This window comes from Phoenix dactylifera, chromosome 2 (genome assembly GCF_009389715.1).
Source record: "Phoenix dactylifera cultivar Barhee BC4 chromosome 2, palm_55x_up_171113_PBpolish2nd_filt_p, whole genome shotgun sequence".
Taxonomy (NCBI): domain Eukaryota; kingdom Viridiplantae; phylum Streptophyta; class Magnoliopsida; order Arecales; family Arecaceae; genus Phoenix; species Phoenix dactylifera.
The window spans coordinates 27,408,048-27,427,570 of NC_052393.1; the positions used below are offsets into that span (position 1 = coordinate 27,408,048).

The window sequence follows — 19,523 nt, forward strand, 5'->3', positions numbered from 1 at the left end:
GGAATGGCATGTCCCACATCTATGAGATCAAAGATTAAGCTCAATGATCAAAGACCAAACCTACTTAGTTCCTTGCCCATCAAACTGTTAAGGGAACCACCAACTCTAGGACTATTGGGACGATATGCCCTACTAATATCCAACATTCTGGTCAACTCAATCAGAGTTAGCTTAGGCACAAGTTTGGCAAATGAGATCATTATTTAGGAACTATTTATACCATCAAACTAAAGGTGAAGATCCATGGACCAACCAGTCACAAGCGTTGTGAAATCAGCAGAGATCAATAGATTAATGCTCACTTTAGGAGAGAATGGGGCTAGCTGATGAGCCTTCTCCTTGATTACCAAAATTGATTGAGCATCAAGACAACCCAAGGGATAGGTAGAGTATAGAGGGTGTTGACTGAGTATAGATTGATACCAGGTGATAGATCGAGTATAGATCAAGTGCTAAGGTGCAAATTGAGTGCAAATCAAGTACCAGGCAATAGGCGGAGTATTGATCAAATGCTAGGGTGTTGATGAAACATGATTGTGATACCTAGGTAGTGGACTGATTGGCTGGAAGCCTTATCAAATGCGAATCTTAGATCAAGTATTAGAGAATTAACTGATCCATATGGATGTTGTCAAAGAGCAGATTGAGATAATGTGAGCTATTGACCAAGAATAAGACACTTAATGAGATAAAATTTACAAGAAGTGGTTGATAGACAGTTACTTGCACCAAGAATGCAAGAAGTCGAATGTTGCCAACATTTAAAAGTAGTGGAAGAAATGGTAACAGTCTCAAGTAATGGTAGTGGCTAACTTGGTATAACTCTGCAAGAATAAATATCAAAGCATGGTAGCTTTCCCAATAGTTAAGGAGGTCATATATATAAATACAAGATTGTGATAGTAGTAGGAGACTTTGCACAACCATATAGAACAAATTTATAAACTTTTATCTTTTATTTTCCAGTCAATTTATGTTTATTTATTATAAAGTTTTTCGATCTAACTTATCTTTGTTGCCTATTCTTTTTTGCCGATATTCTAGTAATAATAGTAGCTGAAAATTAAAGCCAACAGAATTCATGTTTGCGAATCTATATTCCATTCTTTATCCTTTCATGTAAGAATATGGTAGTATGCCTACATATTCATCTAGCTAGCCAATCCATCGTCCTTCTCGTCCTCATTGTCAAAGGAAATGGGGACAAGCAAAGCAAATTTGCTAGATTCATGGGATTGGGAGGGATGGCAATTTATAATCTGGCCTATTTGCCACCTAAGGGACACACTCTAGAAGAGTTAGGGGTGCTCCTTATTAGGGGCCAAAATTGCTGGCGAGTGGAGATATTTTTTTTTTTTTTTTGGTAAAACGGTCGTTCACGTTAATCTAGCGTGAGTGTAACCAACAGAGTCAAGATACAATACCTGGCATAAATATGGGGGTACAATCTCAGACCATGTCCATAAGACCTCTTCGGAATGATGGGCAGCAAAGGAAGCAACCCAATCGGCTGCCCTATTCACCTTCTGGTATACATGAGCAATCTGAAACGAGTCACGGTCTCTCACCATTCATTGTATATCGCTAAGAAAAGGATGGTCGTCAATATGTCCGTTCTGCGTGCTGAATCCAATCGATCACCATAGTGGAATCTCCTTCCAAGATGATCTCACCAGACCCTAGGACGCTCCTCACATAGGTGATGCCTTCCTATGCCGCCCTGAGCTCTGCTTCTATAACTATCGTACCGCCTATGTGTCATCCTTCTGCAACAATCAGTCTGAAATTGTGATCTTGGATCACAAATCCGTCCCTTCTCTATCTCTTTTAGATAACACTACTATCAAAGTACACCATAAGGTAATCCAACTTGGAGGTTCATTAGTGTTTTGAATGGAGGGAAGCCAGACCTCCCCACGGGTTTTGGGAAAACCCAAATCAACCCAACTCGTCCTCTCTCCCCCCCCCCCCCCCACCCCCCCCGGGTAGGGTAACCTCCAGATTTATATAAAAGTACCCGTAGGCCCTAAAAATCCCTTCCTCGGCTGGTCGCGGCCTAATCTCCACTTTCGTTTTGCGTCCCGCCCAAGTTCAGGGGTTTAAGGAGTGACCGCCCGCTTCGCTCGTCTTCGTTGCCGTCCATCATCGGGCCGCTCTCATCCATCCTTCTTTTCACCCCCCCCTCTCTCCCCCCTAAACCCTTCGTCTCTCTTTTGCTCTTTCTATTCAAGAAACCCCAGAGCAGGGAGAGAAACCCTAGATAAACCCTAGTCAAGAATCAAGATGAGCTACGCCTCCTTCAAGATGATGCACTGGGCGACCGGGATCGAGAACTGCGCCGCCGGATTCATCACCCACTCGCGGGCGGACTTCGCCGCCCAGATCCCCCCCATCCAAGCCGACGATCTCGAGTCCGAATGGTCTCCCAAGAGGCGGATTGGTCCCATCCCCAATCTCGTCGTGACGGCCGGGAATGTGCTGGAGATTTACCTTGTCAGGATCCAGGAAGACGATGGCAGACCTGACGCGCGGCCCGGAGGCGAGCAGCGTGGTGGGGGCATGATGGATGGGCTCAGCGGTGCCCGCCTCGAACTCGTTTGCCATTACCGGTGCGCCATCCACGGACTTCTTTTTTCTTCTCATTTCGACCTTATTCTGTTGTGAATCGAAAAACTTGAGGTTGTCAAGAAATCAGCTGCCAAGAACATCATTTTGCTAAATCCTTTGTGAATATCTTTTTCTTTTTGGTTGCCCTGCTTTTTAAACATGACCAGTTGCTAGATTATGTGTGGAGAGAGAGGTGTGGAGAGAGAGATGTGGAGGAAAAGGAAGGGCACCCATATGAACAGGGATTCTGGGAATGATTCCATGTGCTTGTTTTTCCTTCTTGTTCCGTTTTAGCTTTCTTTTTTTTTGCTACATTAAATTTTTTGATTATGACAATCATCTGGGTGATTGTCTGAAGATGATGGTTGCTAAAAGCAGGTCTAGTTATGAACTTCATTTTGAAATAATAGTGGGCTGCTATCAACAAACAGTGGTCAAATTCAGTACAATGAAAGGTAAAATAGCAAGGTTAGCACAATGTTGTATCATGTCTTTTGGACCCTGTCATGTTGTGTGTGTGGCAGGGCAAAGGATAGGAGGCTATCTAGAGGCTGGCAAGTTCATAACAAGAGAAAATATGAAAACAGATCGAGAAATATAGAAGGTTTTAAAGTGGTTTGAAGGTTCTTATTTTGCGGAAGGACTCTAGTGCCCCCCCCCCCCTCCCCCAAACACACACACACACAAAAAAAGGCTTATTTGGACATTTATGAGAATATTGAGATGGATATGTGTTAAAACTATGAAGAATGGGTTGAGAATTGAGGGTATTAAAGGAGTTGTAGGAGTTGCACATAGTAAGGTCAAAATCATAAAAAGTCAATAAGATGATTCGAGCATGTGTAATGAAGATCTCCTTTGATCCAAAATACTTCAATCTTTATTGAAGTTGTAGGACGAGGAGAAGACATTAGACATTGGAATTTGCAACGAAGGTTATGGAGAAGCTTAAAGTATCATTGTAGGCAGCCCTAAGTAGGAATGCTTGGCAAATGAAGATTTAGAAAGCCAACGCAAGTTGTTGGGTCAAGGTTTGATGGTTATGTTTATGTGCCTGTTGAACCTATCATACGCCAGTTTTGGACAAGAAGAGAGTAGAATTGTGTAGCAATTCACAAAGTCTCGTTATTAGATTCATGCCACTTAGCACAATCATGGGTCCTTGAAGGTAAGGGTGCAAATAGGAAGGTGAAGTATACCCTGTTTATGAGGTCAACAAGTCTTCAACCAATTTGACATTGCAAGTTAGCCATTGATTAGAAATATGAATGGTCGTTTCTAGACCTTAGTGCAATGGCCGACAAGAACATACTACTGCCAATGGGATTTTCCATATTTGCTTGGTGGGCATGTACATTAGAGGTTTAGTTCAACAAGCTTTTGGCAGTTATTGTAACACTTTGTAGGTATTTCTTGGTAATCGTGAGTACATAAAAAAGGAGGGAGAACTTATCTACCGACAAACTTAAATTATGTGGTCCATGAAGAGGATCACCCATTTATTCGACATGTTCAAATACCTAAAATTTAAACACTACCATCTTTTGAGGCTCAATAGGTTCCATTAGATGATATTTTGGGTTTAATTTGTTATGGGAATCAACATATGATGATCAAATTTTGAAGGAAAGAAAGCAAATTTTGTTCAGGATCAGATCTAAAAAAGAAGAAAGATAGGGAGGGGGTAAGGTGGGGTTAAATTTGACTCCTCAACTAGAAAAAGAAGAAAGAATGGTCAGACTTTTAATCTATTTAAAAGAAGTCACTGATGCTTCTATGTGTCTAGGTGCATGTGTGCATGCGCACGCTTATGCATGCGCGCATGTGCATGCTTATGCATGTGCATTCTCGCATGTCTATGCATGTGCTAGAAGTGTCGGTGCCTATGCATGTAGGCATGTGCGAACAAACAAAATATGATACATATCCTTCTTACGATAGCCTTTGTAGTGCTTTTACATTCTTTTGGTGGAAAACTTTTCTACATACAAAAAAGATCTTCATTTTTTTTTGAAGGGACAAAAAGATGAGAATTCTGTTTCTAGTTTTTATATATGGCTAGGTTCAAGTTACACCTGGTGTAACCCTTGTACAATTACATCTTTTTTTGATTTGGATGATAGGGGTCCTACATTGATGATTGGGGTTGTTGGATTCCTAACTTCGCAATGGCTGCTATTATTGGGCATCGGCTGGCTTTGTATGTGGCATGTGTCAAGTTACCCTATTCTCTACATTCATCGTAGCTTGCTCTGCTACGAGATTTGCCGGCCTAGGGGGTGATCTTGGTTCATCAAGCTTTGGTTGAGCTTGCTGTCCTTTGAGTCAACCTATAATAGGTTCCTCTTGGTCATATAAAAAGTCCCTACAAAGGGGTCCTAATACTTAGATTGTCTTCTTTTGAAGACATTTCAACCTCAGCCATTGGTTCTAGTGCATGTAAATGCATTTGGTGTCTTATGAGTCAAAGGGATTTTTTTCTTGCTATGTATCAATGCAAAAGTTGACTAGTTGTATTCGCACCCACTAGCCGACACAATCTATGCGAGAATCCTAATTGCATATTTCCTCAAATGTGGTGTTCCCCATCATAGTGAAAACATTAGGTGAGAATAATCCATCGTGCAACAATTTGCATTGATACATTAGGTGAACAAGAATTATTGTAGTATAGCACCTAGAAAAATTTCTCCCTTACTAGCAACTGCACCCCTCTCTGAGAACATACCATTGCCCTCCTTATAATCTTTGATCTACGATGCATATAACTTATGGTATTATTGTGCAAGATTCACAAATCTAAGACATTATAATAGGTGATTAGTATCTAAGTAATGCTTAACATTCCTTAACACCGTTAGGAACCGTGCATCATTCTTCTTCCTAGGGACTATATAGATGTACCTCGGGTTGAGGTAGTAAGTAGCCGTGGTTTGTGTTAATTTGATTGAAATTATAGTATTAGTAATAATAAGTAATACTGGCCTATCAGTTAGATGCAGGTCTTTGCCCATCCGGATATTCCATCTCTTTTGAATGATGTTGATGTAGTCATGAGCATGCTTGGGCTCAACCTGTCTAATCTCTTCCTTGGCTGTCATCATCATAGGTAGAGGATGCCCATTTGAGGGTATCTTTCATTGTCAATAGCTTTAAGCACTCGATAAAGTGATGTGATGGCCTTAACTATTTCCTCAGCCCATTTTCAGAACTACTAACTTGTCATTATCCTCTCCACATGGTGCCTCTCCATTCCATCGTAGGTGTATTGGCTCTGCATTCACTCCTCATCGAGGAACATGACCCGCAACTTCGACGTCTTTTTGATCAGGTTGTCAAGGGCAAGGTTGTGTTTGTCAAAGTGGGTGGGTAGTTGTTGGTCTCAATATGTCTCCCCTAGTGTACTTCCTCATTAGTGCCAACGCTGCTATGTGATTGTATATTAATTTGGTGATCGCCTGGGCTGTCTTAATTGTCTGCTTCACTCTACAAAGCTCGCCAATATTTTGGAATCATGGATGCTGAACCGGCCTATACCGGCCGATTCAGCCCATACCAGACTGGTCCCGGTGGATTACCGGTATGGTTCCGCCGTGGAAACCGGTTTGCGTGGAGTTGGAAAAAAAAGGAGAAACAACGAGCGAGCGAGTGGGGGACGGAGGAAGCAGTCGCCGCCGCAGACGCCTGCGGAGGGCCATGGGGGGCCGGCGGAGGCTACCGGGAGGGAAGGGGGGTGGCGGAGGCCGAGGCCGCGACCGCGTCCCCTGTTTCTTTCGAAACAGGAGACGTGGCCGAGAAAAAAAATTTTGAAAATTTTTAAGTGAAGTCGGCAAATGCTTTGTCGACTTCAATTAAATATTTTTTTTTTTCTGCGGCCTCAATTGAGCCCCCGCGGCCTCTCCTTCTCCCTCCCTCTCTCGCTCACTCGCTGTTTCTCTTTTTCTCCGGCTCCGGCTGGGCTCCTCCGGTATGGGCCTGGTACCGAGACGGTACCGAACATGCTGAACCGGTCTGGTCGCTGACCGGTACGGCTTTCGGTACTAGTTCAGCATACCTTGCCTGGAATATTAAATCAATGCAGTGTGCAGCACATGGGGACCAAACAATATATGCATCTTTCTTAACATCAGCAGTTTATTAGCCCTCTTATAGTGTGCTCATTATCACTCGCCACTTGCACGACACTATGCTCCTCGAAGTTGTCAATAACGTCCTTCATCAAGATATGGATGTAGTCGCTATTGTGCACTTCGTTCGAAGCATCAATTGACTTGTGGAAAAATGCCTTCTTGTCACATAAGGAAGTTATTAATGCTTCACCTGTTTGGATCGAATGGACCATTACACATCAATGTCACTCAATATGTGGGCCGCTTGTTCTTGTAGGAAGCTACCAATAATAAATATCTTTTCCTTCATTCTACTTCTAATGACATAGGCCCCGTTTGGTGGAGCTTTTGGTGGAGCTTTCTGAAAAAGCAGTTTTAGGTCTTGTCGGAAAGCTGTTTTTGACCAAAATACTCGTGATAAAATATAACAATTACACAAAATGTCTCTTTAATAATTGTTTAACCAATTTTATCACCTAGCCAAAAAATTTGTTATATTATGAAAAATTAATTTATGCTAATAATTATAATATTTTATACCTTTGTTATTATATTATACTATAAATATAATATTATATTACATTATATGATAATACATTGACATGTCATGTTAAATAATTTAATATTATATTAAATTATTATGCTATAGTATACAATATTATATTACTATATTATAATAATATTATATTACATTATATTAATATTATACTATATCATATATTTATGTATTAATATATATTATATTTTATTATACTCTATTGTATAATATTATGCAATGTTCTTTATGGTCATTTTGTCATACCAAAAATATTTTTTCAGTTTATTTACCAAACATATGTTAAAGTGGCAGAATACTTTAAAAATGCAGTTACCAAACAGTAAACTGCTTTTATAAAAGCTCTACTTCAGAAAGCTCTACTGCCAACGGCTCCCCAAATGGGGCCATAGTGATTATGGCTTAGGATATGCCATTTAAACTGAAAATTTGATCCCAAAGCACAAGCATTTCACAACACAAATTTGTTTTCCTTTCTTCTTTCTATTTTTGGTCTGAAACATATTTTCATTCTTCAAACTTGTCAAATTTCAAGTCTTAATCAGTTTGCATTCAGTTGATAATGGAGAAACTGTTCCTGTTCATTTTGCTATATGAAAATATGAAATAAACAAAGCTTGAATCTCGATTCAGTATATATTAGTGTTATTAAGCTCTTGAGAAAACATATTTTAATGAGGACATTAGACAATGGAATAAAAAAAAATCGTTTTATTAGATTTTATCAACATAGTTGTCATGTGCTTAAGTGAGAGGCACAGCAAGTTGCCACCTTAGCATCTTGCCTGCCCTAAGATGAGGTGAGTTTACTTAGAGACAGGATAAACATATCTTTTCTGTTCCTTGAAGCAAAGTCCAGGCTAAAACCTCTATTATTTTTTTAATCTACCCACCTATTATGTTACTATGACTAAGATTGTGGGGCTTAAGTGACCAAAAGAAAGAAGGGGCAATAAAGATCTATCATAGAAAAAGGAAATAAGTGGGCGAAAGAAGAGGAAGATCCAGATTTAGGATTATTTTTTTCTTTTATTTGATTACTTAGCCCCTACTTCATGCAGGCTCTATATATAGTATGTGGGATAGTGAAAGGACAGACATGAGTTGTATTCCATGAGTTTGTATTGTCAACAAAGTTGATTCTCTTCCCTCTCTCTCTCTTCTCTGTCTTCCTCTCTCCAGTGCCTTCCTTTTTTCGTCTCCCCTCACCCTTTTCCCCTTTTCTTCTTCCCGCTCTTCATCTAGTCCTCTTTCCTTGTCTGCTAAAATTGTAATCTGAAATTAGACAGGAGATCAAGATACACCCTTGTGCTTTAATTCTAAAACCCTAAAAACACTCTTCCTAACATCAAACCCTAATCCCTAAATCTCAGGAAGGATCCAAAATGCTTCCCTCATTCCTCAATCCACTGAACTATTCACTTCTGATCTGTTTTCTGTGATAGGACAGCAAGGTAAAATTACATTTTTTCAATTTCTCCCTCCGCTTAGGCCCAATTACACTGTTGCAGGGAACCCCTTGGTGGTCCTGCATCTCTGCTCCTGCTCTTCTTCTTCCTTTTCCTCTTCCTCATCCCTTTCCTCTTTTTTTTTGTTTTGCTAAACCCATCCCTTTCCTCTTTATCAGCTGTTGCTGCTATAGGTATAGCTACTATTGCATTTTAACTCCCCAGAAGTAGAACAAAAGACGACATATGCCCTGCTATTCCTCTTTCTTCTTCCTATTCCTAATTCATTCTTAAATATGTCCAATATCGTGTGCTTTTTAATATTTTATATATTTATCTTTGTGTCTCATTTCATCAAGGTGCGTGCATCATTTTGTGCCTTGGGCTTGGGTAGAGGTGGGCATTGGGCCGCGCTGCCCATGGCCTGGCACGGTTCGGCACGGCCTGGCACGAAGCGGGCCGTGCTAGGCACGGCCCGCAGGCACGGCTCATAAAAGGGGGCCGGGCTGGGTTAAGGATTTCTGGCCCGCGGGCCGAGCCCGGCACGGCCCATAAGGGTCTGAGCTGGCACGATTCGTGGGCTAAGCACGGCACGGCCTGATGCATGTAAATTATAATATTTTTTCCCAAAATACCCCTCAAATTAGCCGTTTTATGGCTGTTGGGAGGGGCAAAATGGGTAAAAAGCCACAAATAGCCGTTATGGGCCTAAAAATAGCTGTTAGGGGTCACCCATAACGGTTATTTTTTTTTGGACAGACGGGCCGAGCCCGGCACGGGCCGTGCCTGGCAGAGCCCGGCACGGGCCGTGCCTGGCACGGCCCGTCTCGTGCTCGGCACAGCCCGCCACCCCATGGGCCTAGGGCCGTGTCGGGCTTGGCCTTTAGGTTAAGCGGGCCGTGCCAGGCACGACCCGTTTAGCAAACAGGCCGGGCCAGGCACAGCCCGTTTGCTCTGTGGCCCGGTGGGCCTGGGCCGGGCCGGGCCCGGCACGGCCTGATGCCCATCTCTAGGCTTGGGCTCCAAGAGAACTTGGCACCTTGGTGAGCCTTGAGCCTTCAACAACATGATTGTCAATGATATGAGGAGTGAAATCTTATTTAATCATACAGATAGGTGGTCAGAGTTCCAAACATGAATTTGATAACTGTCAAGATCTGAAAGATGATGAAGATAATTTGAGCTATCATAAATGAATATTTCCAATAAACAAAAAAGTTGAGAATTTCATTTCTAAACAGCCAGCCTGTGTTTTAGGAGAAGATTGCTCTGAAAGTACAAACATTCCACTCACCAAAATTTATCTTTCTTTCTCTTAAGACTTAACAAATCTATATCTTTGGTAAATTGCATCGTATTGGTATGGGGGAAATTGCTCCTCTTGTTTATCTCTATTGAAACAAAGAAATTTAGATTATTTAATGGTGTAATGTCAGTGATGTATGATTGATGCAATAACATATCTGAAGATGTAAAAGGTGTCCAACAACACAACAAAGATAAGTACCTCTTAAATGAGTATCATCATTGAGTTGTGTAAATGACTACAAGAGTATGAATTTGGTTATAAAATGGAGATCTCATAAAATGGTAGAGAAAACTCAAGCTCTCAAAAATACATGTTTGAGAAGAATGTTGAGAGTTCATTTGGCCTTTCATGAGAATTTATGAGAATATGTCTACATATTACTTGTCAGTTCCTCTACTTAATATTTGTTTCTTATTCCACCATTTATTATTTTTAGTTTAATGTAGATTTACTAAATTGATTTCTTAGTGTTCTTTGAAATTTTTTGCTTAATTACCAGGGACACATACTGCTAGCAATATGTTGATGTGATTGATATGACTTAATATACTGACATGCTTGCTGCAGAAAAATAACTTAATTTCATGAGCCTTTTGTTATTTTATGATGGCATAGTTTAATTAGTTATTATTGGCAGTCTCATGTTGTTTTATAGTAGCATAAATAGATCCATGTTGGTTATAACTGCTTAATTCTAAATCACTAAACTATTTAATAACTTGATCCCATGATGCGTGTTTAGATTGCATGGTAATGTGGAATCAATGGCAATACTGTCTCTTGGAGTTGATGATCGCAGCAAAAGAAGAGATTCGATAGTGTTAGCATTCCAAGATGCAAAACTTACAGTGCTAGAATATGATGATTCAACACATGGGTTGCGTACTAGGTAAGACAAATGACTGACAACATAGGTGAGACATGGGTGGCAACATTCAGTTTATTTGGGTGAAGAACGGATTTCTTTTTATTGTTACATGTGTAGTATATACCACATCACAGATATATACATTGTTTTTAATTGTAATTTATGCCTTAAATTGATATTTTTGAATAAAGTTTGTCATGTTTGATTTGATCTGGAACTGTATATAGAGTTTTTCTTAAGTTCAGTAACGTTTTCCATTGTTGGGCATAAAATTGCTTCGTAAAATATCAAAATTATTGAAAGTTAAGCATGCTGAAAGCCTGAAACACATGAAAAGGTCGGGGAGAAAATTAACTTTGTGGTTTGGTACGGTACACTCCGAGTTAAGTTGTTTAGGATGGTTCCACCAAGTGACAGGCCTAGAACTATCAGGTTCAGGACTGAGCTGAACTGAGTGGACCATGCAGTTCTGCTTTGTTCGGATTAGTTCTGCACCTATCTCGAACCAAATGAGGAACCATCTCTATTCTGCATTGGTTTGGTTCAGTAACCCCTGAATCAAGTGGTTCAGCGTGGTTCCACCAACCTTGCACTTTTGTTAAACTATGTGGAAGTGTACCATCAAAATTGATGAATGGTCGAGATAGTCATCTAGCAAATACTAATCCAATAAGAATTTTTGAAGCCTTTCCCCTATCTTAAAGTTTGCATTCATCCTAATCTTAGCTAAATAATGTGGCACTACCCAACCTAGCCTGGCTAACCCGACCTAACTTGAATTTAGTTTAAGATGGTGTTGAATAGGGTTGGGTTAGAGAAATCTTAATCGACAACGAGGATGGGTTAGGGTTGGGGGATATAGATGTTGGGATGGGCTAGACTTGTCATCAACCCAACCTAACCTGCATGCGTAGCAGCCCTATGGAGGCTAGCTCATGTGGCCAACCTCCAATGCTTGAACCCTTCACAGCTCCAATGTTTCTTGGAGGAAAAGGGAATCTGTTTACCACATGCATATCTTGCTGAGAAAAAGGGAAAAAAAAGTACACAATTTCTTTTGGTTTCTTTTGGTTTTGTGCTAGTCTTTGTGTAATTGTTTTCAGTTTTCCATGACTTTTGGAATTCTTGAGTTAGGCGAAGTGGCAATGGTTTCAACTTTTATCATTATATTATGCTTAGTGTAGGCCCATGTATGCAGTGCTCTCCTCTTTTGAACAAAGCATGTGAGATGCATGAGCTGAGCTCTAGTTTGTGTGTTGCATGTGCGTGTATACATATTATAATCAAGGTTTTAATTATCATGATGGGGCTATGTCGATTTTTTTGTGGAATGGGAACCACTATGTATAGACACTTGGGATGGTGATATCCTATCATGCCCACTTCATTTCCTGCTTCGTCTCATTACAACACTTGAGATAATGCTCGATCTTGACACTTGGTTAGTGGGATATCCTACCAATATTTAAAATCTTGATTATTATAGAAAATCTTGGAGGTTCCTACTCCTAATCAACTCCACACTACAGGTCTAGAAAAATATTAAATGGTTGCAAAGTGGGGCCCATATCTCATAGGGATGGAGCCTTGTTTCTCCCGTCTAAACCACTTGTTTATAAATAAATAATAACCTAAGTGATTACAACTATCAACCATGTGAATTGTCAAGAAAAAAATCTTCATAATTATCTTAGTTTAGTCATCAATGCTGCGTGCTACCCACCCTTCCAGTGATCGCCGAACTAATACAAACCAAGTAGTTCGGCCCATAACAAACCGAACCGACACTAAGTCAGGTGGTTTGGCAATGCGGATCAGTTCGGGTTATAAACGCACCACCCCATCTTGGTTCGATAGTTCGAGAGCCTTCGAGGGCTCTCTTGCTCGCTCTCTTTCTCCCCTCTTTTCAATGCTGCGATGCTGTTGGCCAGTAAGCCTCCCTCCCCTCTCTCTCCCCCTTCCTCTCTCTTTGCCTGACACTTTCTCTCTCGCACTCTCTCCCCCCTCTTTGGTGTCGCAATATTGTTGGCCGGTAAGCCGCATCCTCTCTCTCCAACCCTCTCTCTTCACTGGGTGCTTACTCTCTTTCTGTCTCCCCCTCTTCAACACCGTGACACCATTGGCTGGTAAGCCTCCCCCTCTCTCCCCCTCTTCCCTCTCCCTCCCTCCCTCCCTCCCTCCCTCTCTTTCTTCCTCCCTCTCCTCCCCTCCCCTCCCCTCCCTTCCCTTCCCTTCCTCATGTTATTTTTTCCTAACCTTTTTAGACAACTACTCTATCCTGACTCCCCCCTAAGAGTTTGGTTTTGGGTCATCTATATTGCACATGCAAGACTCAAGCGTTTATGTACATGCGCACACACACATATATATTATATATATACATACATATATACATAATTACGCATGAACATACATTAATAAACATACACATATATATTGCAAGAATTAAAGTGCGTGAGACATAGATTGTGCCATGTAACACAATGCTGGCACACTTAATTTAAAGAAAAACAAAAGGTTCTTACATATTTTTGGTTTGATACCAAGGTTTAAAGCATGTTATGCTGTGCCGCTTTGTACTGGTGCATGCTAGGCATACCATACCGTATTGGTATTGAATCAGTATACAATATGGATTGGGAGTCATATCAAGTGTCAGCACATCGAACTGACCCTTTTACCGAGCATTTCTACCTTGTACCGAGCATATCTACACTGTACCAAGATGGTTCTGGTACGGGGTTGGATATCGAGATTGAGAACCTTAGTTTAAAATACATCTAGGGGCATAGATTGTGCCATGTTGCACAATGCTGGTGCACTTTATTCAAAGAAAAATAATAGGGATCTTACCTCTTTTTGGCTTGACACCTAGATTTAAAGTATTGCCACATGGGGTGCATCTGTCATATACCATTATAATATGTATTATAGTTTGTTCTATCAAGGTTCGTAGTCTTGGTACCGAACTGCGTACAGGTAGGTGATCAGTATAGTATGGTTGCAATACTATACTGAATTGTATTGAACCATATCGGTATAACAAAAAATATATTTTTTGTTTCTTGTTTTGGAGGTTTTAAGCTTTTTTTTATGTTTAGGTATTTTTTACTGTTACATACCTAAAGGTCTTACTAAGTATAATATTGAAAATGCAAAATATTTATATTTATTTCCAAGTCGTTTCGATGTCTCATACATGTTTCGGTCACGTTTATAGTCAGGCCTAGGGACTTGTATCTGGCCTTCGTGTTGTGCCGGTCTTGGATCCTAGTAGCCTATCTATACCAAATAGCCATGTTGATACTGTTGTTTTGTCGGGTGTAGTGATGGAAATTAGAAAAAAGGATTGATAAAAGTTTGATCTGTAGTCTGATTGAGGCTAGGGAGGATGATGCCCACTTGAGTATGAAGACTCAAAGGGCATGTATCTATATTGGTTATAACCCGGCAAAGGAGGTTATGATTCGCTATAGGATATAATCCCGAGTACCAAGAGGACCTTGATACTTGCAGGATTCCCACTCAATACATCATCTCATGGGCTAGATTGATATTGCATTTACCACCTCTATGTCCCCTCGTGTATGCTATGGCATCCATCCTTGTCCTTTGCTCGTGGTCCCTATATGATGTTGCATACTCAAACTGGGACTCACCAGTGAATGGAGTAAGCAAAGGGAACTGCTTGCTATCCCTCCTTGTCTGCTATCTCCACTTTGATCATTGAACCCATCATCACTATCATCATTTCTTGTATCATGAGATGACTTGGGCAATCTGTTTGCCTTAGAGTCACTATGAACTGGTTCTTTGTCCGCTCTCTCTAATATATCAATTTTCATCTTTCCTTTTGCTTTGCCCGAGTGGATGTTTGAGGCACTGACTTGTTATCCTTGCTTGATTGACTTCCCTGACTCTCTTGGTTTGCTCGAACATGTAGACTACCCTGACTGGTTCCACCTCTCTAACTGGGATTCTGCTGCCCTGGGTGGCTTTAGTGTCATAGTGACCTCTCAACATCTCTTGTTGAATCTTGGGTAGGAGGTCTTCGACTCTGAACTAGATTGTGACCTTGACTGGTCTCTCCCTAAAGTTTGTGGTGGCTACTATTGCTTGGTATTGACATGGCATTTGTTGATCCACCTAGTTTTTTGCATTCACCCTAGCTTGCTTGGCTATGAGACTGGCTGGCCTAGGGTTGATCTTGCTTGATTAAGCATTGGCAGGGCTTGCTGGCCTTCGAGTCAACCTATCATGGGATCCTCCCTTCATATACAAAGTCATTGTAGAGTGGGTCCTGATAGCGTCGGACGTCTCCATTGTTTGCTTCACTCTTCAATGCTTGTCGTTCCCATGACATCAAACTAGTATAGTGGGGTTCAAAAAATATGTTTCCCTTATATTCAATAGCTCACAAGCGATATATTGTTTTCCTTGATTAGTCGCCACTTGATGACATGGTACTCCAATGCTGTCAATAACCTTTTCCATCAAGTTGTGTCGTGCACCCTGTTTGAAGCATCAACTAACTTGTGGAAGAATATTTCTTTGTTACAACATGTGAGAAAGTTAATAATGTTTCATTGGTTGAACCCGACCAATCATTACACATCAATGTCAATTAAGGATCGCCGAACCGGTAGCAGTAAGCATACCGGTCGGCCACCGAACCAATTCGGACTAGTATCGTACCGGCCAAAAAGGTCACAGCGTGCGCGGCGCGCTATGGCAGATCGAACTGGACTCGGTGCCGGTTCGCACCGAGTCCTGGCCGAACTGGAAGGAACCAGTCCGGTTTTCTATGCCCGAACCGACCTGGTCAAGACCGAACCGGTTCGGTACGGGCTGAACCGGCCGGTACGGGCCGGTTCAGCATTCCTTGATGTCAACCATCAAATATTAATGCCAATCCATATATGGGCCACTTGTTCTTGTAGGATGTGATCCAATGTTGATCCTGAAACCATTAAAACCACATATGATCAACCCTAGAAATGGTTTCATCAATTATTCTTGTGTATATGCAAATTATCTATGATGTTTCATAGCTTAATTAATTTTCTAATTTAAAATTATTCAAAAGATTTCAAGAGTTTTTAGAGATTCCTAAAAGAAAGTGCTAGTTGCCTTAGAAATTACTTTTGAACTATATTTAGATAATTCTAAATTTCCATAAATTTTCAATGTATGCATTTTTTGTATTAAATTAAAAAAATGCATATATTACATAACTATTTGAAAAATATGACATGCTTCAAAAAACATGTCGGAAATATCTTCTGAAATTTCATAAATTTTTGAAGTTATAATAATTTGTTATTAAAATATTATTTATATATATGAAATCTTGTAAATTAAATTTTAGTTTTGCATAAGGTAGCCTTTGATAGAAGTGCTACATATTTTTTCGGCCCATATTAAGCACTAATAGCTTAGTTCATGTAGGAATTACTTTAAAGATAAGCTTTTATTCGAGAGGCAATTAATATGCCAAAAATTAGTTGCATCACTGCCAAACAAAGAGAGTAGGTAGCATGCTAGAATTAGAATATGATACTAATTTCTGGAATCTAACATCTCCTTTATTTTTTCAATTGATTTTTTTTTCAAAAATATATTTTTAATAAAAATAAAATAAATATTAAAAATTTCAAAATTATAGCATTGCATGGATTTGACTAACATCTATGATATATCATAAAATCATGCTAAAATACAAAAGTTTGGCATGATTTTTCGATATTTTTTAATTTCTATTCATTTAGGGGTTGTAACATAAAAAAAAAGAAATTAGAAGAGGAAATCTGGTAAAATACCTTCATGAACATTAGATCTACCCTCCTTGCTCTTCTTTTCACTCTCTTCCCTTTTTCTCCTCTCTTACGCTGCTCATGGGTGAAATTCGGGGGAAAGGGCATGGTGACCTTTTCTGCCTCAATTATTGAGGGTAGGGGCTAATCAGGGCCATACTGGGCTCTTACTAGTTTAGCCCAATAAGGATCGGCTCGCACCTGTTCAAGCTGAGACCACAAACTGTTCCAATCTATGGTTGGTACCCAACTGCATGATTTAGTTGGTATGTTACCGATCGAATCATGTGGCTTGGTCAGTACATTAATCCATGTGCTCCATAATTCTCATGCTTTTGTGGGTATGGGATGGTACAAAATGCGATATGTATCGGTATGTAATGTGGTTTCGGGTAACACATGCTGAGTATGGTCATTTTCAATCCTTGCTTGATGGCTTGCAATATCTCGTTAGGTGGGCCGAGCTCAACCCTTGGCATAATTAAAATTAGTTAGGCCTGCCCTTCTGGCCTATTTCCACAGCCTGACCTAGTGCTTACTTGGGCTTCGGGCTTTGGGCCGAGTATTGGGCCTTTTTTCTTAATTTAAGAAAATGCCTTGAAGGGGAGTGGGAGGAGGAAGGAGGAGGTGGAAGGAGGATGAAGTGGAGGACGACGGAGGAGTAGGAGGAAGGATGAGCGATTACCTAGGGTTACCTATTTATTTGGGCCGAGCCAAGCTCGGGTTGGGTTTCAAGGCCTAATCCCTATTTGGCCCGATTAACAGGCGGGCTCATATTTTTGGCCTTGCCCAGCCTGCCAAGCTTAAAATCCAAGCCCAGGCCCATTCGGAAGCCTTCGGGTGTGAGCAAGCCGGGCCGTCCAGCCCGTGAATAAGTCTAATGGCACATATGCATTCATTGTCCTAGCACTGACATGCTAGTTGATTGTGATGTACGTACATATATATATGCATCTTTGCTTGCATTTATGTACATACACAGGTATCAGGAAATATAAAGTATGATCATCATTCCAGACATACACATAGAGAGAGAGAGAGAAGCGACTAGTGGAGGCTAGGTTAGCAAAGGTATCAGCGACTTGGTTTGCTTCTCTCTTCACAGATAAGAGCATCTGAACTCCTCCAAATCTCGGCCGTAGCCCAAATGTTTCTCAAGCGTGGGTGGTTGCTAGAAGCTGATTGATTAGTGGTCCATGTGACAGTCATTGCTGAGTTACCCTTGAGCGAAATACTCTTCACCTCTAGTGTCATGGTAGCGCACTACAATCCCTCCCAAGATCCTCTCAACTCCACATTTAATACATTGGATCAGTTAGTGGGACAAATACCAACTGTTGTTTTTCCACCATTATATTTATGTCCCATTATAAAGGTGACTAGTTGCCAATACTTACTGTTATTGACAGTTTTGGAGCAGGCGGGTCCACTTATTTGGGTGATATCAACATTGTTGAAGCCTCGGTGGTTCCTTGTACTTCTATAACCATAAAGTAGTCTGTGGCAGAGCTAATGTGTATCTTTAGGTTGTCCAACCAGCCAAGCCTATCAAACTCATGGAAGGAGAGGAATGGGAAATCTCTTACTTGTTCCATCACTCAAGCCGCTGGGCTTCAAGTAGTGAGACATAGGAGGTCTAGTATTCTCCTCAATCCTCATATTAATTGTGTCACGGAGCTCTGGTTGTTAATCTCTTTCTCCCCTTTCATCTCTTCTCGCCAAGCCTAACTGACTCAAATGAGCTGGGATCAAGCTAGCTTGATCTTCTAGAAGCAAAGCATGAGCTGGACCTCTTGATCTTGTGACAAATGCTCGCTGGGATTACGAATGATTGAGCTGAGCTTGAGTTGGCCATTGCTCAGTGGAGCTCGGCTCATTTACACTCCAGCTTTTGGTGATTGCAACTTTAACTTGATGGAAGAGTTGCAAATTATAGATGCATGTAATTAACTTTTATTTGCATGCGATTAACTTTTATTTGCATGCACATGGCTCCAAAAGAATTCAATTTAATGGTATTTTATATGCATGTGGATTTTGCTATGTGTTCTAGATATATACTTAAGCCAACAGCATAATGAAAATATTGTCACTGAACTAGTACTAAGATTAAAGAAAAAAAAAGAGGTATACTCATTTCTCCCACCTTGCTTGAAAGATACCATGTGTAATCATTGATTGGATATGAAATTGATGTTAATTTGGTTGAAACATGTTGTTATTAATTTAAGTTGCTTGAAAGATACCTTTCATTCAACCACAGTGTTTATTTATTAATTTAATTTCTTTTGGCTTGTTATTTGTGGGATAAAATCTTTCAAGCTGTGAACTTTGAATGCACTGTGAAATTGTAAGAGACTTAGTTTCTTGATTTACTTGGCAGAAATTTATATTTTAAGGTCGATTGTGATTTTTTGGGCTTTTGCAGTTCCATGCATTGTTTTGAGGGACCAGATTGGCATTTCTTGAAAAGGGGCAGAGAAAGATTTGCTAGAGGTCCTCTAATAAAGGCTGACCCCTTGGGCCGCTGTGGTGGAGCACTCGTCTATGGGCTTCAAATGATAATTCTTAAATCTGCTCAGGTGCTTTTTTCTTTTAAAGCATCTTTTTGATTTATTTTCTTTTTCCAATACAGAGAAATTCATAGATTTTGATCAGGCAATATTCTATAGTGTTGTTATCATATCTTTTCTTGGTTAAATATTCATTCCCTGGCATTAAGTTGCCTATTAGCTAGTAGAAAATACCAAATTTCCTGGACTAAGAGTTAGTTATTTAAGAAAATATATTTGGTAACAGAAGAGATTTACAGC

General features: G+C 40.4%; 1 protein-coding gene across 4 annotated transcripts in view; it reads left to right on the forward strand.

Annotated features, from left to right (window-relative positions):
• Positions 1–2,034: 2,034 nt before the first annotated feature.
• The window catches only part of LOC103708691 (cleavage and polyadenylation specificity factor subunit 1), a 78,813-nt gene continuing 61,324 nt past the window's right edge, over positions 2,035–19,523 (forward strand). For 2 of the 4 annotated variants that reach the window (XR_005510775.1, XR_005510776.1), the window contains exons 1-3: positions 2,035–2,609; positions 10,772–10,918; positions 19,139–19,292. Coding sequence is in view for 2 of the 4 variants with exons in the window: in XM_008793741.4 (XP_008791963.2) it covers positions 2,284–2,609; positions 10,772–10,918; positions 19,139–19,292 (627 nt within the window). In the remaining 2 variants the exon portion in view is untranslated. The remainder of the gene's footprint in view (positions 2,610–10,771; positions 10,919–19,138; positions 19,293–19,523) is intronic. The other 2 variants (XM_008793741.4, XM_008793742.4) reach the window with 2 other exon arrangements.